Raw genomic sequence first — 20,852 nt, 5'->3', positions numbered from 1 at the left:
GTGTGACAGTTAGAGTCTATCTAGGGATCGGTCCAGGGTCTTGTGGTATGGCTCCAGGGGGGTCATGATGGGCAGAAAACAGTGTGTGCATCAGCACCTGCAAAAGGATGAACATAAAACAAATTAGGCCCCAAAATTATGGTTGCATCCCTTAGATAAGATCTCCAATTACCAATTTTGCCAAATGGATCAGTGGATATCTTGATTCTTATTTAATTGATCACAAATGTCCCCTATTAATTGGGATACTTTGTAGGAGTTAATTGTAATGTTAACATAGCACATGTGAGGAAATTTTTCACACCCCAAATGGTGTAGCAATAGTAGGGAGTCACAAGAAGTCCTTCTCTGACTTCATTTAATTCTTGGTTGAGTGTACCCAATGCCTAGGAAGTCTCATTTAGAGTCCTGCTGAGCAAGCATCCTATTTTGCTTATCTTATATTGCAGTCCTAATGTGAGTACCATAGTGAGCTTTGAGGCTCTTTTTACCAGGAGGGCTGTTGTATGCTTGGTTAGAGTCTTTGTTTGTTATTTTATGTCAGTAGAGGTGGCTTCCAGCATAAAGGACTATGAGGGATGAGACCCTCTCCAGCCCCACATCAGGCTCCCTGCTCAGTGGGGAGTCTGCTTCTCCCTCTCCCTCTGCCCTCTCCTTGTTTGTGTTCCCTCTCTAGCTGTCTGTCAAATAAATAAATAAAATCTTTAAAAAAAAGATTTTAAAAAAGATTTTATTTATTTATTTGACAGAGATTATAAGTAGGCAGAGAGGCAGGCAGAGGGAGAAGGGGAAGCAGGCTCCCCGCCAAGCAGAGAGCCTGATGCAGGGGTTGATCCCAGGAGCCTGAGATCATGACCTGAGCTGAAGGCAGAGGCTTAACCCACTGAGCCACCCAGGTGCCCCTGAATAAATAAAATCTTTAAAAAAAAAAAAATAAAAAGACATCCTTTTTGTGGGGCACCTGGATGGCTCAGTTTGTTAAGCATCTGCCTTCACTTACCTCAAGTCATGATCCCACGGTACTGGGATTGAACCCTGTGTTGTGTTCCCTGCTTAGCAGAGAGCCTGCTTCTCCCTCTCCCTCTGTCTGCCTTTCTGCCTACTTGTGCTCTTTCTCTATCTCTCTGTCCTACAAATAAATAAAATCTTTTAAAAAAAAACCCCAAACCCCCAAACCTTTATTTAAACTTAGTCCCTCACACCTAAAATTCCTTTCCAAAGATTTCCTCTCACAAACTTTCTAGAACTCTCTTTTGTATTCAGATTTTGTCCCAAGCCATTTTTCTATAAACAACCAGTCTCATTTAGGACAAAAATTGCTTTCTTTTACCTTCAACAAAAATGCATTCCCATTTCTTATATCTTTCTTACACATACAGAGTTGCTTTTCTTATTTCCATCAGTTTTAATTACCGTTAACAGAATTTCAGACTCTTAGAAACCTTAGTTTCTACTGAAAACTAAGTAGTAACCAATTGTGAACTGTTAAACCAAAACTTTTTTAGGTAGCAAATTTGTGAATCCATTAAGCACAATGCATGTTTACCAAAGAGACTCAAATATTCTTAGTTTTTTGCAATAAGAACTCAAAAGCATAAACCTATGTTTAGTACTTTTCCCATTTGGAAAAGTCCTAGATGTCCAATGAATTTAATCCCAAAGACTTTGAAAGCTATTTTAACAATTTCCTATGAAAACTTTGAGACAGACAAGTAGCCATCATTTTAGTCATCTTTTTGCTAACAAACTGCAACAGAGATAACATGAGCTTATTTGACCTTTAGTAAACCTTTGCAGAATAAAAGTTTCGCGTTTAAATTTAATTTAATTTAATTAACATGTCTGTCTTAATTGAACCAATAAACTTAGTTTAAATTCCAAGTTATGTTCCACCTGGGTCCACTTTTAAAAGTCAGTTAATTCATTCCCCCAGTGTCAATTTTTACCTGAGACACAGGTGGGGACATCTGAAGGGAGCAGCATATGTAGGCTGCACCCCAGGGGCAGACGCAAGAGGGGTGGGGCAGACAGAAGAGGCAAGGTGCTGCCAGAAGACAGAGAAAAAGGTTCCAGTGCTAAAGATCATCCACTTGGACAGATGAACAAATGCCATATTTTTCCCCCAACAAGTGGGATTAAGTTGTCCTTGTCAGGCTGGAGAAAACAGGGAATTTCCCTGAAACAAAGGGGGTTTCAGCAGCTGCTGGGGAATATTCCTTAAAGTCCCTGTCCTGAGGGACACTAACCACAGCTGGCTCCACTTACAGCTATTAATCTGGGAAATGAATGAGGGAGAAGCACCCACATCTATTAGGAGGAACAGTGAGAGAGAAAGAGAGACAGTGTCTCCTTTGCTAGGAATGACCTGTTTATTCGAAGGAGGCCTGTTTAGGCCATTATCCAGTATGTCAGGAGGGAGTTTGCTGGCTTGGTTACCAACAAACATGTTCTGCAGGAGGCCCTTAGGTCTGGGTCCTGATCGAGAGCCCTGAAAGCCTGGATGGATCTAGGGTATCTCCATCTATTCGCTTGTTTCCTGCAGAAGAGACCCGATAGATCCCACTGTGGTCATGCAGTGAGTGTTGCAGGAGCTCAGCTCTTTCCTAAATTTGTGATCCAAATTATTTCCAGTAGGTTAAAAGGCACTACAAGGGAAAGTCCTTGGGAACTGAAGAAGAGACCATGCCTTGCTGAGAAGGTCACCCCATATTTTACCTTGCCTTGAAAAACCCACAGTGTTCAACCCATGGAGAATACTAGAAAAGTTTTACAAGTGGAAGTAACCCAGTTTTGCAGTACCCAGTCTAGAGGAGTCCCCGCAGAGAATTGTATCCCATTTTGTGATCCTGGTAGGAGTTACCCCGTACCTGTTACAGAGAGGTGACTATGAATGTGTTCCTATGTATCGGCTCTCTCTTGTGAACCAAGGTGTCTCATGGTTTCCTATCCAAGGTGAAAAAGTGGCTTAACATCTTGGGTTGAGGAGGGATCAGGTTGGTGGGAGTAGCCACTCTTACCTGTCACCTGATCCTCCTTTTCTCCTCTGGATTTCTCCCCTCTCCCCACCATCTGGCCCAATCATAAAAGCTTAGGGAGGCTAACAGTTTAAACTTCGATTCAATTATGTTCCCTAAACTTACCCCTGGGCACTTTTTATGTCCGTATACCTGGGGTCCCATTTGCAAGCATGCCCTGTTGAGGGGTATAGACCCTGAGATTTAGCATCATCATCATTTCATATTTCTGTTGCTGGGACAAGAAAGCCCCAACTATAATACCCATTAAAGTCCCAGCTACTAATGCAACCAACTGAGGAATTGGCTGGGAGTCTGTAATCCCCTCCTTAATGCCTAAAGCATCCCAGTAAATGCCCAGGAAAACGTTGGTCTTCCTCTAATGTATATAAAGAGATAGCCCTAATCCTGCTTGCTGATAACCTGGGTTTTGATCCCTGGCTGTGATTAAACCTAAAATGTACCTATCAGAAAAACATGTCTTAGCAGTCAGCAAAAATGAGAAAAAGATTCTCCTCCTAAACTAAGTTCTCACAAAAGACATTTTTAAAAAAAGATTTCTTTTTTTTTTTTTTTTTTTTTTACAGAGAGAGGGAACACAAATATGGGGAGCTGGAGAGGGAGAAGCAGGCTTCTGGCAGAGCAGAGAACCCAACACGGGGCTCCATCCCAGAACCCTGGAATCAGGACCTAAGATGAAGGCAGACGCTTAATGAATGAGCCACCCAGGTGCCCCACATAAAAGACATCTTTAAATGAGAAAACCTTGTATTTACATAGGCAACACTTTTCCTGAAATGAATCCCTAATTAAAAGGGCATGGTGCTCACCGGGATATTGAAAGGGCCCTCCTGTAGATAAAGTCCCTGAGGTGGGAGAAAGCCATTTAAGAAAAGCCAAGGAACAGAAAGCAGAACTGGGTAGGGTTAAGCCAAATACCCTTCTTTTGAGGGAGGGGGATTGACCAAACCTTTGTCCAGAAGCCTGTCACCTGAGATTTAAGACCCAAGGCTGCAAAATTCTCCTTCAACTGGCCCATGGGTGCTGGGTTTTGTTATCTGTGAGAAGTCACCTAAGGGAGAGAATTCTCCCAGGAAAAAAAAGAAGAGTCTGTTTTTACTCTCCCTTCAGTGGAAGTGATTCTGGGTTTTGGTGTCAAAATGAAGTGGGAGAACTAGGTTCTTGTCTCATGGAGTGGAAGAATGAATCCTGCGGACAACGGAGAGTGAGGAAAGTGACAGAAGTTTATTAAGTGATGATACAGAAAATGTTCTCAAGAGTGAGAGGGGGGTCCTGACAGGGTTGCTTTAAATCCTGTGTTTTTTACACACTCACAGCACATCTCAATTTTGAATGGCCGAATTTCAAGTGCTCATTATTCAAATATGGCTAGTGGCTATCGTATTGATCAGTGAGGTCTACAGGCTTGACTAGATTCAGGTTAAACATCCTTGGTAAGAAGGCTTCGTGGATGATACTGTGTACTGTCCATTGCATTCTATCAGGAGCCTCAAAGTACCTTTGTCCTACTGTTAGTGATGTTAAGTTTGACCACTTAGGTAAAAGGTTTGCTGCCAGAATTTTCCATCATAAAATATTCATTTCCTCCCTTCCTAGTGTAGAAGGTAATCTGTAGCTATTCCTTGGGCACCATGAGTCTATCTTGTTACCTCCCACTCTTTTGTCCAATGGTTATAGAATCCATTGACAGTCCTTTTGGGAAGCAATTATTATACTATAATTACAGGGTAATTTCTTCTTTTTTTTTTTTTTTAAAGATTTTATTTATTTATTTGAGAGAGAGAATGGGAGAGAGAAAGCATGAGAAGGGGAAGGTCAGAGGGAGAAGCAGACCCCCTGGTGAATGTGGAGCCTGATGCGGGACTTGATCCTGGAACTCCAGGATTATGACCTGAGCTGAAGGTAGTCACTCAACCAACTGAGCCACCCAGGCACCCCCAAATGGTAATTTCTTATAATTCCCTTTGCATCTGTTAGCTGGCAATTTACAAAAAAAGAAAACGTTTATTATCCTCTGGAAGGTGTTGTTTACATTAGAAATTTCCTTTTTCTTTTACTCCTTTTCCTTAGGATGCAGGGACTGTAGAGAGTCCATATGGACACCTCATAGGACTGGAAGTGCATGGGTGAAGCGAGTAGCCAGGAGAAGTAAGGAAGTTTGGAGATCTGGAAGATGAACGGGTTGGGTAAGCTAAGACTACTGTGGCAAGCAGGTATCAACATTTCACTGGCTTAACCCATAGGAGTTTACTTTTGCTTCTGTAAAAGTCCCATGTGAGTGTTCCTATTTAACAGGTGATCTTTCTCTAGGCTGTAATTTGCGGACACAGGCTCCTATCATCTGGTGGCTCTGGCATTACCTAAGGCCTTGATGTCCCTGCATCTAGGCTGAAGGAAAAGAGAGGACAGTGAAGGTCATTCACCACTTAACTGCCTTGACCTAGAAGTGAAATACATAATTTCCATTTCTACTTGCTAGTGAGAGCTAGTCAATTAGCCCTTCTTATATGCAAGAGATGGGGCACCCCTCCAGCACAGCTGCTTTCCTGAAGCATCTATTTTCTGTAGAAGGGATGGTTAGCCATCATTGCCACAGTGCAGCTGAGAGGCCGTTGACTAGAGGATAGAAGGGTGTTTTCTGGCTCTTTCTCCTTTTTACTCCAGCAGTGGCAACCAAATTTTATTTTTTCATTTATTCTCAAAAGGACTAGGTGAGATTCCTTTAAAAAAGCCTCCTGGGCAGTCACGATTCCTATTTAAAAAAAGAAAAAAGAAAAGAAAGAAAGAAAAGGAGAGGAAAAAGCACAGAAGTGACTATAGAAGGCATTGAAAAATATTTCGTGAATTACTTTACAAAATGTACTGATGGGAAAAAATAGATATGGAGAAAATGCAAGAATGATCTAAATTGAGAGACATTTATTCCATTTCTGTACCATAAGCTCTCTGTTGAAGAAATGTGTAAAGCACTTACATACATGATATTTAATATCTGAGATATGGACTAATCCTAAAATATTATCTGTTAAGTATCTATGTGTGTAGCAATGTCTTTTTAAAAGATTTTATTTATTTGAGAGAGAGAGAGAGAGAGAAAGAGAGCACAGGTGTGGAGGGGGAGGGGTAAAGGAAGAGTGAAAGAGAGAGAGAAAATCTCAAGCGGATTCCCCACTGAGCACAGAGCATGATGCACGGCTGGATCTCACAGCCCTGAGATCATGACCTGAGCTGAAGTCAAGAGTCAGATGCTCAACTGACTGAGCCACCCAGGCACCCCATGTGTTTAGCAATTATTATATATATTTTAAATGTTCCTAGTCCTAGAACTCCTAATCTTGGCCCTAGTGGTCACAAACCTTATAAGGCCACAGCTATTGATTCAAATGTCTATTGAACATCTACTGTGTGTCTACTCTAGTAGACACAGATACTACTCTAGTTGTTGAAGACAACCTTGGTGAATAGGAATTACACAATCACTGTCCTCATGGGGTTGATGGTCAGGTGTGAAAACAGACCTTAAACAAATAGTTACCCTCCTTCCCCAAATGAAATGATTTCAGTAATTAGTGCTATGAAGAAAAAGTTCTGGTGTCCATGAGATTATAATAATGGTGGTGGTGATGGTGGGGAACTTCAGGAAAGACCTTGCAGAAGTGTTGGCACTTAATCTGGGACTTGAAAGAAGAGCAAGTTTTGTTCCACAGAGTGGGGGAAAGGGTGTTCTAAGTAGAAAAAAGAGTAAATGTGAAAGCTGAGAGGTAGAGAGAAGTTTGACAAGTTAGGAGCAAAGGAGGCTCTTGTGGGGGACTGAGAAGGACAGTGAGTGACGCCAGTTATGATGGGGAGTATGGGTAGGAGTCAGATCATGCAGGTTCTGTAGGCCAAGTGAAGACTTTTTTAAGTTTAGCCTCAAAACAAGGGGGAGAATCTGGAAATATGGAAGCATCCTTATGATTACACGATTAAAATCCTTATGATTATAATTGTAATTAAAAGGGATTACTCTAGCAGAAGCTATGTTAGACATGAAAACATTTTACGATGATTAAAACAGTACTAACAGGTGAATTAAATGGCAACTCAATGTAGAGGTAAGAAAGTTCAGCAGAAGGCCCACCCAAATATATATAGGAAATTTGTGTGTGGTAAATATGACATTTCAAAATAAGTGGGGAGAAAAATGGATTACTTATGAACATTTTGGAATACCCGAGTATCCTTCTTGAGAAAGAATAAAGTTGGACCTGTACTTCAGAAATTTAGGGACACAAGTTGAAGTCATAAAAGACACAGAAGAAGTCATGGGAAACGTACAAAAAATAATATTGTGGGTGGGGAATGCCTTTTTTGAGTAGGTATCAAAATCTAGATATTACAATAATAATGGCTTGGCCTAGGCCCTGAAGAGATGATAACCGATGGCTTCAAGGCATATTTTAGATATGGAATCATCAGGATGATGATGTTGAATGGGGGAGGATGAAAGAGGGAGAGAGTAGAAAGATGTCAAGGATGACTTAATGACTTCTAAGTTTGTAGTTTGAGGAATCCAGTGGGTGGTAATGTTTCCTCCTGAGATGGGAAATAAGGGAGAAGGGATTGTTGGAAGGATGATAAAAAAAAAAATTCAGCTTTGTGTTAAAATATTTTGTGCTTCAGAGGACACCACCAAGAAAGTGAAAAGACAACACAGAGAAAAACTATTTGCAAACCTGATAAGGTACTTATATCCAGAATATATAAAGAACTCTTAAAACTTAATAATAAAAGGACAAATAATCCAGTGAAAAAAATGGGCAAAAGATTTGATAGACACTACTTTAAAGAAGATATATGAATGGCCAATAAGCACACAAAAAGATGATTAACAACATCATTAGTCATTAAGAAAATGCAGATAAGAACCACAATGAGATATTTCACCCCCGTTAAGATGTCTATAATCAAAAAAGATAGAAACTAACAACAGTAAGTGACCATTTGAGAAAATGGAACCCTCCTATATTTCTGGTAGGAGTGTCAAATGGTGCAGTAACTTTGGAAAACAGTTTTGTAGTTTATCAATCTGTTAAACATAGATTTACCTTATGATTACATAATTTCATTCCCATATGCTTACCCTAGAGAAATAACACATGGCCTCAAGAAGCCTTCCACAGGAATGCTCATAGCAGCATTAGTCATAATAACCAAAAAGTAGACACAACACACCAAATGTCCATCAACTAATAAATGGATAAAGAAAATATGGACTCTTTATATAATAAAATATTTGTCAGTTAAAAGAAATTTAAGTACTGATATAAGTTACAACAGAGATAATCCTCAAAAACGTTAAGTGAAAACCAGTCAGTCATAAAGACTACATGATGTCTACTGTCTAATGAAATATCCAGAACAGGCAAGTCCATAACAACAGAATATAGATTAGTGATTGCCTAGGGCTGGGACCAGGAGGAGAAAGGGAGAGTATAGGAGTGACTGCTTAGGATTACAAAATTTCTTTTGGGGGGGTAATGAAAATGTTCCAAAATTAAATTATAGAGATGATTGAACCACTCTGTAAATATATAAAAAGCCTCTGATTTGTATGTTTTTAACAGGTGTACTTTATAGTATGTAAATTATATCTCAATAAAGCTCCGAAAAAATTCACCTTGGGATATATTAACTTTCCTAAATAAAACTGTGAATTCTCTTAAAGAACCCCGTTCTGGGGATGCCAGAACGATAGACGTTTAGGGAACGTTAGAAGACCAGGATGGGAAATAATTGAAATAAATTGAGATCAATTTATTTCCTTCCTCCAGGTGCTTAGAATGAGGCCCCGCCCTTCCTTCGTTTCCTAGCAACCAACTCCCGTGCCACTTGCTCGCTACCTCAAATCTTTCTCTGTCGTCACTTCCGTCCTATAACAGGAAGTGAGGTCAGAGCCGGCAGCTTTCCCGGGAGTTCGGCGTTTACGGTGTCAGCCTCAGCTGAAGAAGTGGTATTTTCCTGGAACTGGAAGCCTCCCGCTGTATCCGGGTCCCACCTGGCCGCCTGGTGGTGAGGCTCTAGAGGAGTGTAGAGGTCTTTGAGGTTCCAGAGACCCGCGCGAGAGGAGGGTGAGGCCCGGGGACGCATGGCTCTCGGGGCAGAGTAGAGGACCGGCGGGGGCAACTCTGGGTATCTGGGCATCCCTTCAGCTTAGCTTCGTTTATCTACTGCGGCACCGGGAGTTTTTCACTTCTCCGCGGACCAGCTTGGTTTCTGGAAATTGGCACTTTTCGGCCTCGCTCCCCCAACGTCCCACCTGCTGCCTTTGAAGGAAGACCCTTCATACGGAAGGCTTGTCCAAGGCTCGCCGGGCTGCTGACTCCCAATCCCGCGCAGACCCAGAAGTGATCCGTCATGACCTCGGTGTGAGCTAGTGACCGACTTGTGACACTTTTCAGAGTCCTAGGGTAAATGTTTATATGTGCGAATAGTCGTGTGTGTATGAGTGTCTTTTTTATCCTGCACATTATGAGCTAGGAGAACCCTAGTGTGTTTAACAAGTGTGTTATTTTAGTTTACTTTTCTTTAACGTCTCTGCCATGGTTTCTTCCTTGTTCTTGCACGTCAAACAACTTTATGCCTTCTGTTAGCTGGTGGGAACTAGCACACTGGAATTAGGCTGGAAGGGCCCAGGAGTCACTGATTTTTAAAATTTTTTTTTATTTTTTAAATTTTGGCTTGTTCTTTGAGGAGTTCAGTGACCTATTTGATTTAGGCGATTTTTAGTCCGTTTTAAGTTTTTATTTTTAATTATTATTACTTTTTAACAATTTTTAAAGTTTTTAATGTGTTTGTGTCTTACATCCAAGACCACAGGTTCTTCATGGACAAAGACTGTGTCATATAATACTGTTGTGACCCTCATAGTCCCAAGCACAATGCTGGACGCATAGTAAAGGCTCATTAATTTTTAAATTTAAATGGAAGAAAATACACATTCTAACATTTTCAACTTAATATTGAAGCGGTCTATTTAAATATGGTTCAGCTCCTGGAAAGGACAACATAAAATAACAAGATCTTTTTAGAGAAATGTGTTTAAAACTTAGAGGCTTCCTAGAAGACTAGATACAGTGCTTTCAGTGAAAGAGAAATATGGTGCATCTATCTTTTAGGAAGAGAATACATAAATAATGATGTTTCATTGCTTGTATCTTTTCTTCTTCTTTTTTTCTCTTTTTTAAAATAGGTATAGTATCCTGACTTACTGACCCAGAGGGGCTTGCTGACATTATGGGAAATCAGCTTGCTGGCATTGCTCCTTCCCAGATCCTTTCTGTGGAGAGTTATTTCTCAGACATCCATGATTTTGAATATGATAAGAGTCTGGGAAGTACTCGGTTTTTTAAAGTTGCTCGAGCGAAGCACCGAGAAGGCCTTGTAGTTGTGAAGGTCTTTGCAATTCAGGATCCCACATTGCCTTTAACCAGCTATAAACAAGAGCTAGAGGAACTGAAAATCAGGCTTCATTCTGCACAGAACTGTCTACCTTTTCAGAAAGCAGTAGAAAAAGCATCTGAGAAAGCAGCCATGCTCTTTAGGCAATATGTGCGAGACAACCTTTATGATCGCATCAGTACCCGTCCATTCTTAAATAACATTGAAAAGCGTTGGATTGCTTTCCAGATTCTGACAGCTGTGGACCAAGCACACAAATCTGGAGTCCGTCATGGGGACATCAAGACTGAGAATGTAATGGTCACCAGTTGGAATTGGGTCCTTCTAACTGATTTTGCTAGTTTTAAGCCCACTTATCTTCCAGAGGACAACCCAGCAGATTTCAACTATTTCTTTGACACTTCACGGAGGAGAACTTGCTATATTGCTCCTGAACGTTTTGTTGATGGTGGATTGTTTGCCACTGAGTTAGAATACATGAGGGATCCTTCAACGCCACTTGTAGACTTAAATAGTAATCAGAGAACAAGAGGAGAGTTGAAGAGGGCAATGGATATCTTTTCAGCAGGTATTTGAATGGGTCGAATTTGCCAAGGGGGGATGCGCATATATTTTAACTTGAAACATTGAATTGTAGCTTTTAGAAAATTCCATATGTTGAAAAACTACTTTCTTGGTATTTCATACACTATTTATTATTCAGATAGATATAGCCGTCTTTCTTTGGACATATTTAAGTGCCTAGGAAATGCAGAGTGGTTCATTTATTCAAATATTTCAGAAATATTTGAATTCTTCTGTATGTATTAGACACTTTTTTAAACAAAGTAAACTTAAAAAAAAAATTTTTTTTTAAAGTAAACCCAGTGTGGTGCTCAGACTCATGACTCACTATCAAAAGTTGCATGCTCTACCCAATGAACCAGCCAGGTACCCCAAGGCACTTTCTTTAGTGCTGGAGATGGATGGATAATTATGTCCCTCTTTTCAAGGTGTTTACATTTAATGGGGAGATGGATATGATAATGAAAAAGGACATATCAATGCAGTGTGATTTGCTGTGGCGGTGATAAGCACAGGGTGGTGTTATAGGAGCATAAAAATACTAGTGTCAGTGGTGTGGGTAGAGAGTCAGTAGCAGGAAAGGCCTCTTTATTGGAAGATGGTATAAATTTTTTAAAGATTTATTATAGAGAGTGTGCTTGCTTGAGTGAGTTAGGGGAGGGACAGAGGGAGAAAATCTTCAAGCAGACTCCCCACTGGGCAGGGAGCTTGACATTGGGCTCAATCTCAAGACCCATGGGATAGAGCCTGACTTGAACTGAAACCAAGAGTCAGATGCTTAACTGACTGAGCCAGCCAGTCAGCCAGATGATTTTAAGAGAACTGAAAGAAGATTGGGAGCTAACTATGGCAAAGGTAGCTTGTTTCAGGCACAGAGTGTTGCTTATACAAAGACTTGAACATCTGAGCACGAGGACATTTTAAGTAGTTTGTTTTATCTGGAACATAGAGTGTAGAGTGTGAGGTAAGCAGGCCCCAGATCAGAAAGGGTCTGGCATGCCCATGCTACCATTCAGGGGCATTATCAGATATATATTTTAGATAAAAGCTGTAGCACGGAGAGTGGATAGCAGGGGAGCTACCTTATAGATGGGAAAACCAGCTAGAAGTAAACTGTCATAGTCAGAAAGGATAGGACCCTTTCATTTGCTTGACAAATATTGGAGTATTATCTGTTATGTATGAGACACTGTGTTATTTTTTTTTAAAGATTTAATTTATTTATTTGACAGAGAGAAATCACAAGTAGATGGAGAGGCAGGCAGAGAGAGAGAGAGGGAAGCAGGCTCCCTGCTGAGCAGAGAGCCCGATGCGGGACTCAATCCCAGGACCCTGAGATCATGACCTGAGCCGAAGGCAGCGGCTCAACCCACTGAGCCGCCCAGGCGCCCGAGACACTGTGTTGTTATATGTTGGGGGTACAGCTCTGAAAAAGACTGATGAAGTTTTTGCCCTTAAGGAGCTTATGTTCTAGTGGGGTAGAAAGAGAATAAACAAGGAAAGAAGTTTATTTTCGTGAGTGATAAGTGCTGTGATGGAGTTACGACTTTTAAGGTTAGGACAAAGGTTGGTAGACTACTTAAGATAAAATGGTCAGGGGCACCTGCGTGGCTCAGTGGGTTAAGCCTCTGTCTTTGGCTCAGGTCATGATCCGAGAGTCTTGGGATCGAGCCCCACGTTGGGCTCTCTGCTAAGCAGGGAGCCTGCTTCCCGCTCTCTCTCTGCCTGCCTCTCTGCCTACTTGTGATCTCTCTCTGTGTCAAATAAATAAACAAAAATCTTAAAAAAAAAAAATAAGATAAAATGGTCAGAGAAGACCTCTATGAGAAGGTGATATTTGAGCTGATACCTGAATTATAAGGACTTAGTGTTGATGAAGACACTTTGAACAATATGTTCATAGGGAAATACCACCTAATAACACCTTTTCCAGAACAATATTCTAAAAGTTGCAAGAAAAAAGTCCTATATTCATCTCTATTAGTTTGCTAACGCTGCCGTGATAAAATATCCCAGACTTGGTAACTTAAAGAAAAATTTATTTTCCCTCCATTCTGGAGGCTGAAGTCCAGGATCAAGGTGCCAGCAGGAGTCATTTGTCCTGAAGCCACTCTTTTTGGGTTGCAGATGGCTGCCTTCTCACTGTGTCCTCACATGGTCTCTTCCTTGGTGTCCCTTCTTAAAAGGTCACGTATAATAATGGACATATGACCTCATTTAACTTAAGTTACCTTTTTAAAGGCCTATCACCTGTATTTAGTCAGGTTACAGGTACTGGATGTTAGGGCTTAAATATATGAATTTGAGGGAAAGAAGAGAGATAATTCAGTCCATAACAAACCCCATTTAGTTGTAAATAGTTAAATGTTGCTATTTTTTTTCTGACTTTTTACATGGAAATTATTTCATACTTAAACATTTTAAAAACTTGCAGAAGAGAATCCCCAGGTTCACTTGGTTTGCATTTTGCTCCACTTGCTGTATCACCTATACATTCTTTTTGCACTCCAGCCCACCCTCATGATTTTTTAATGATTAAATTACATATACTGTGGCCCTTTGCTTCTGAATACTTGAGTATATATTCCCTAAGATCCTAGTCTCTTACATAACTTACATAATTGTATGTTGCAGTTATCAACTGCAGCAACTTTAACATTGATAAAATAATTTACAGTTTTAATTCTGTTTTTGACCCATTAATGTCCCTTATAACATTTTAACTGCTCCAGGACAGGACCCAGTCTAGGGTTTGGTATAGCATTTAGTTGTCCTCTCCCCTTAGCTTCCTTTGATGTGGAACATCTTCATAGCCTTTTTTTTGTCATCATGACATTGACATTTTTGAAGAATACTTCTCTCCTTAAATTTTAAAAATAATTTTTGTACTTTTTATTTTAAGTGATAGAAGTTGCAAAAATAGTGAAGAATGCTTCTCTCAATTTCCCTGCTAGTGATATCTTATATGACCAGTCTGACCTCAAAATCTGGAATTGACAGTAGAGCCTTATTGTTAACTAGATACAGACTTTATTCAGTTTTCACTGGCTTTCACCTGCATTGTGTGTGTGTGTGTGTGTGTGTGTGCAAGCGCACACATGGGCTCAAGCAGCTCACTCCACCCTTTTGTTTTTTCATAGAATGTACCTCATTCAGGGTTTGTCCGATTTCTCCTTTTGATTAAATTCAGGTTATTCATTCTCAGTGTACTGTATATGTGATGATGCATTTTCACAGTATTCTATCTAGAGACATACGGCGTTTGTTGGTGATGTTAATTTTGATCACCTGGTCAAAATCTTGCCTGATTCTCCCCTCTCTAGTTACCTTCTGTTTTTTTAATCTCTTGCAACTAATAAGGAGCCTGTGGGAAGAAACTTTTAAGACCATGCAAATACCCTGTCAGTCATCACAACTTCCTTCCTGATTTGGCATTCATTGCTGATTCTTGCCTGATGGTTGCAAATGATGATTTTCCAACTCTAGTACTTCCTCCACATTCACCAGAAGGCCCTCAGCATTCTGGCATACTCAGGTGTTCTCTCTTTCCCCTCATTTTTTTCTTTTAATTTATTATTGGTAACTTACTCATTTTTGCACCCAGTTTGTCAGTATTTTTTGGAGGATTTTTGTGCCTATATTCATCAGGTAAATTGATCTATAGTTTTCTTTTCTTGTGATATCTTTGTCTGGTTTGGTATCAGGGTAATTTTGAATGAGTTGATAAGTGTTCCCTCTTCTATTTCTTTGGGACAATTTGTGAAGGATTATTAAGTATTTTAACATTTGATAGACTGAAGCCTCTGTTAAGTGTCAGGCTTTTCTTTTGTGGAATGTTTATTTTTAATTCTGTTTCTTTACTTATGAGGTCTATTCAGATTTTCTGTTCTTTTTAAGTCAGCTTTGGTAATCTGTGTCTTTCTAGTAATCTGTCCATTTCATTTAGGTTATCTAATTTGTGGGCATACAGTTGTTCTAAATACAGTTCTTTTTCGTTTCTGTAAGGTTGGTAGTGTGTCTCTTTTTTCATACCTTAATTTAGTAGTTTGAGACATCTGTCTTCTTAGTAGGAGCCTGTCAATTTTGTTGAGCTTTTCAAAGCACCAACCTTTGAGTTTGTCTATATTCTCTATTGTGTTTTATTCTCCCTTTCACAGATTTCCATGCCAGTCTTTATTATTCCTTTCCTTCTGTTTGCTTTGGTTTTAGTTTACTTTTCTTGTTTCTTAAGGTTAAGGTTAGGTTATTGTCCTGCACTCTTTTAAAATACAGGTGTTTATAGTTACACATTTCCTCTCAACACTGTCCTAGTTGCATCCCATACGTTTTATATGTTGTGTTTACTTTTTCATTAATCGCAAAGTAATTTTCAAATTCCGTTTGATACATTGGTTATTTAGGAGTGTGTTGTTTAATTTCTACATATTTGTGAATTTTTCAAGCTTTCTCTGTTACTGATTTCTTATTCCATTATGGCTTGAAGGACTTGATATGTATGATTTCATTCCTTTTAAACTTACTGAGGCTTGTTCTTTGGCTTAGCATATGATCTAACCTGAGAATTGTTCCATATGTACCTGAGAAGAATTTGTATTTTGCTGTTGTTGGGTGGAGTGTTCTTTTGATGTCTGTGTTAGATCCAGTTGGTTTGTAATGTTGGTCTGGTTTTCTATTTTCTTCTTGCTTATGATATTTCTAGTAGTTATTTTAAGTCTTTTATTCTAAAACTTGACACAGATTGGTAGAGATTAATTTAAGAACTTTATTATGTGTTAGGAACTGTTTTAGTCCTTGTAAATTATTGAGCAAAATTAGGTGAAAATCCTTTCCTCATGAAGTTTGCATTCTAGTGGGTATACTAGATGGTAAAGAAAAAAATACATGGTATATTTAATTTGGCGGTTGGTGCTATGGGGAAAAAATAGCAGGGAAAGGGAAAAGGGAATATGCAGAGGAATAGGCAAGAAGAATGGGGTAGTTATAGTGGTGGGGCTTGCAATTTTAAACTGGATAGTTTACATAACTGCTAATATCCTAAATTACATTTGATGAAGGATCTTAAGGAGGTGGAGGTATAGGTGGACATTTGAGGGAGTAGCATTCTAGGTAGAGAGGCCAGCAGATGCAGAGGCTATGAGCTAAGGTTATTAAGGATCTCTGTAAGACCTGTGAAACGCAGGTGTGCCTGGGTAGGTTAGATGGTTGAGTGTTTGATTCTTTATTTCAGCTCAGGTTATGATCTCAGAGTCATGATATCAAGCCCCACAGGGGGCTCCACATTGAGTTTGGACCCTGCTTAAGATTCTCTCTCTCCCTCTGCCACCCTACATCCCACATACACGTACACTCTTTCTCTTTCTCTCTGTCTTAGAAAAAATACTTGTGAAATGCAGGTCATACAATGATGCAGTGAAACTGCTTTGTCCTTTTTGGAGTGTAGATAGATTTTTTTTGTATTCCCTGTTTGAAGATTATGTGAGTGCCTAATGATTTGGTTATCTTTCCTTTTTCTATTCTTACACCTGTACTTCATAGCATTCTTCACACATTTGTTCACTGGTTTATTTTATGTCTGTCTTCCTAGAATGAAAGCTTGATGAGGGCAAGGATTTTATCTCTTATATGCACTGCTAGTGTCTAGTGTATAGTTGACACCTAATAACTTTTAGTTTGATAGTGAATAAATGAGTTGTCAGATAATGACTTTTCAGTTCCTTATGGACTTAATTTCTAAAGTAAGTCCATACTTAAAAAAAACTACCTTTCTTGTAACTTGTATTCTATCTCTAAATATATGTATGTATATATTATATGCAAACATATTCATTTTAAATTAGAGAACTAGGAAGTAATTTTATTTGATTTTTTTTTTTTAAGATGGAGAGATAGTGGCATTCTTTTGACTTTACACTTTCAGAAACTAAAAGGCAACAGAAACTGATAAGGCAATAGACATTTTCCTTGTTTTGCATGATCATAGTTGTATGTTGCATTAAAATTTTTAATTCAGTTTACTTTGGGCTTTTCATTTTGAGTTTTGTGAATTCTCTCAATACTTCATCTGTATTAAAGGTATCTTACATTGCATTTTAAATGGAATTATATCTGTTATTTTGCAGGTTGTGTTATAGCTGAGCTTTTTACAGAAGGTGTACCACTGTTTGATCTCTCTCAACTTCTGGCTTATAGAAATGGACAGTTTTTCCCGGAACAAGTGCTAAATAAAATTGAAGATTGCAGTATCAGAGAATTGGTAACTATGCTAGAAGTATTCTCCATTAGGTTTTAATAGAATTGTGTTTTCACTTTTGCATTAGACAACTCTCTGGAATTTTATGCATTTGGAACAAAGAAATAAAGCCCCATAGACAATTATGAACAGCCTTTTTAAATTTACTTTGTTAGGGAGAAGTGTATAATACTTTACCTCTTTTCAGGCATAGAGCTCATTTGATTAAATTTTATATGTATATAAAACATGCCTATTATACATACACACACGTCTTCAGCTCTGCTTTGGACAGGTTTGGGAGGAAGTAAAGTGGTGCTTGGAGATTAGAGATACTGTCTAGAATAGAGCTTGCTAGTAAGAAATCAAGAAGACTTATCTAAAATGAAAGAGACAGGAAACGCCAACTTGAATATAATACAATAGTATAGGGCCATTTCATATAGAAACAGCTCGTTTGGTATGTCTTTCTTGAGGCTGTTCTGGATGGAAGGCTATAGAATCACTAATTAGTATAGCAGAAGAGAAGTGAGGAATTTTGTGGGAGGTCACATAAGCCAAAAATCCACCTTACTGTTTGAGGGGATCTTTATTTAAAGTCCATCAATACAGTAACTGATGGCTTAAAGATGATGACTCTCAGTCATGGAAAGTTGTAGTATATTAAAATATTCTATAATAAAGTAGGGAAGTATAGAATACATTTTAATTTCTCTTATAAACATTAAATTTATTTAAATATTAAAAAATAAGATGTTTTAGAGGAAGCCAGTTTAGCTCATGTTCGGTGAACTGTGCACTAGTTGGTGTACCTGGCTTTTCTGTCTTTGGGTATGGCACTCATTTGTCATGTTACATTGGCTAAGGGACTTCTTGAGTTTGGGCCTGTATTTTCTTAACTGTGGAAGGAGTGAATCTGATGAATCTTTAGGGCTTAATCTGAATGTAAAAGGAATTCTATTTAAGTCACTTCTGGTATTTATAGTGCATATGAATCCTTGCAAGTTCAATGGTAGGTGCCTATTTGGAATATAAACAGAAAACTCAAATAACTAGATATATTTTTATGATATTTTAAGTATTTAAATAATGACTGATTGACTCTGAAGATGTAGGAAAAATTAAACTATGCTCTGTTGAAAGAAAATTAGTTCCCTAAGATGTCATAAAACATATAAGTTCAAGGGTTTGTAGGATTTAACATCTCTTACACTACTTGAGAACTTTAAACCACTGATCCCCTTTTTGACTAGATACTAGAACTACACTTAAACCATGTATTCCCTTGGACTTGTGGTATTAAGACTCTAAATCAGAACTCTGATATGTATATGGATTTTAGTGGTACTGTGATTCTTTTCAGAATCGTGTGTAATTTTATATGTAAAAATTGTGTGTATACAATTTTTTTCTGGAGAAAATCCCATTGTTTTCTTTAGCTTCTCAATGGTATTACCGTACTCAAAAATGTTTAAGAATCCTTGAGTGGTGGGCAGTAATGTATTACTCACCTGTCTTAATAATTGGGAATACTGAACAGGGTATATCTCTTTATGTGTCTGGGCCATTTGTAATACTATATAATATTACAATAGTAATTTGTAATTACTCTATAATTTCCTGTTGCTTTAAGGATGGTAGTAGAGTCCCATATTGCTTGTAGTCAGGTTCTGAAAGTAGCTTGAAAGGTGAAGATTGAGAAGAGTTGGAGTTACCTCAAAAATTCTTTATGTCATGTTTAAGTTGCCCTTGTAGCTTTCATCTGATTTAACCTGCTGTTCTCAAATCTATTTTTTACTCCTTTTCTCCCCTTGGTGTAGGTAACTCAGATGATTCACCGTGAGCCAGATAAACGTTTAGGGGCAGAAGATTACCTAAAGCAGCAGCGTGGCAATGCCTTTCCTGAAATATTTTACACATTCCTTCAGCCCTACATGGCCCAGTTTGCCAAGGAAACATTTCTTTCTGCAGATGAGCGCATTCTGGTTATACGGAAGGATTTGGGCAACATTATTCACAATCTCTGTGGACATGATCTGCCAGAAAAAGCAGAAGGAGAGCCTAAGGAAAATGGGCTGGTTATCTTGGTGTCTGTTATAACGTCCTGTTTGCAGACCCTTAAATACTGTGATTCCAAACTTGCTGCTTTGGAACTTATTCTCCATTTGGCCCCAAGATTAAGTGTAGAAATTCTTTTGGATCGTATTACTCCATATCTTTTACATTTCAGCAATGACTCTGTTCCTAGAGTGAGGGCTGAAGCCTTGAGGACGTTGACCAAAGTTCTTGCTCTTGTCAAAGAGGTTCCTCGCAATGATGTCAATATCTATCCGGAATATATTCTGCCAGGCATAGCCCACTTAGCCCAAGATGATGCTACTATTGTTAGACTAGCCTATGCTGGTAAGAACTTATTGTCCAAGTAATAGCTGCTTATATTTTTGAAGTTAGTGACTATAATATCTGTTTCTCTGATTTTGGGGGGGAATTCTGAGAGTAAATTATAGTCCTTAAACTATTTGTGTACATTTTGATAATTTTCATAAGTGATCTGTCTATCCTTGGGACTCAACTTTAGGTTGTACTGATTTTTGAAGTGATCAGAATTATCAAGTGAAAAATATGTAATATAGAATCCTATGATTTTACTGAGTATACTACATTTAATTTGGAGTGAGACTAATGTTTACAAGTATGCTCTGATTGAGTGTGTTTAGGTCTTTGTAAAGTTTCTCTGAACAGACATGCTAATTTGAAGATCAGCTTTAGATTACAAGTCTTTTGCTGTTCAAAAAGATGAATTTTGCTTGATAATTTGGTTTTGAAAGAACCTAGCCTATTACCAAATTTTAAGGTCCTTTTAGTTACTGTAGTGCTTAATGTGTGTGGCTTCTTTGTGTTGAGGTTATAACACATATACCTGTTTTACTTGTAATTCTTACTCATAAAATTAAGTGATACAGATTCATGTTTTTTAGCTCCCCAAATTAATTCTATATACTTCTTTCTGCGTGGAAAATGTCACTGAAGCATTAACATAATTCATAATTTATTTCTAATATAATATGTAAAGCAGAGATTGTTTTGGTTTCTGTAAATGGTACATAAAGTGTGGTGGTGGTATTGCCACTTTTTTGAAAGGTATTTGATAGGTTTGTTAAATTTACAATTGTCTATCATTATTTTAATGGAACATACAAAAATGGTTGCTGGACTCTGGCCTTATCTCTAGGTACATTCACTGAGTGGTGGTTGTTGCATTTTTTTTTTCTTCCCTATACATACATTTTTATTTGTATTTATCCATTGCCTATTATTTATGGCTTCTGGTTTCCATAACTGTATGGGTACACATGTCAGGCCTAGAAAATTCAGGATTTCTTTAAGACATGTACATTTGAGATTACAATTTATAACAAAGTATATTTATAAGTCACTTGGCAAACATAAACTAGAAAAATTTAAATAAAAGTTTATAGGTTTTAAAAACAAACTGTATCTTTGTGACCTACTGTTGGTCTTAATTTGTTCTCAGTTGTGTTAAATGGATAAGGCTCTGATGTGTAGGTGCTGTGTTAACAGAG

At 38.4% G+C, this 20,852-nt stretch overlaps 1 protein-coding gene across 2 annotated transcripts in view; it reads left to right on the top strand.

The window, feature by feature from the left end:
* Positions 1 to 8,959: 8,959 nt before the first annotated feature.
* The window catches only part of PIK3R4 (phosphoinositide-3-kinase regulatory subunit 4), a 77,177-nt gene continuing 65,284 nt past the window's right edge, over positions 8,960 to 20,852 (top strand). The window contains exons 1-4 of one of the 2 annotated variants that reach the window (XM_059162582.1): positions 8,960 to 9,440; positions 10,267 to 11,043; positions 17,159 to 17,292; positions 19,089 to 19,671. In XM_059162582.1, coding sequence (XP_059018565.1) covers positions 10,311 to 11,043; positions 17,159 to 17,292; positions 19,089 to 19,671 — 1,450 coding nt within the window. In that variant the 5' untranslated portion in view covers positions 8,960 to 9,440; positions 10,267 to 10,310. Of the gene's footprint in view, positions 9,485 to 10,266; positions 11,044 to 17,158; positions 17,293 to 19,088; positions 19,672 to 20,852 lie in introns of both variants that reach the window. The other variant, XM_059162581.1, reaches the window with a different exon arrangement.

The sequence above is a fragment of the Mustela lutreola genome, chromosome 2 (genome assembly GCF_030435805.1).
Source record: "Mustela lutreola isolate mMusLut2 chromosome 2, mMusLut2.pri, whole genome shotgun sequence".
In the NCBI taxonomy this organism is placed as follows: domain Eukaryota; kingdom Metazoa; phylum Chordata; class Mammalia; order Carnivora; family Mustelidae; genus Mustela; species Mustela lutreola.
This window is presented reverse-complemented; position numbering and strand designations above follow the sequence as displayed.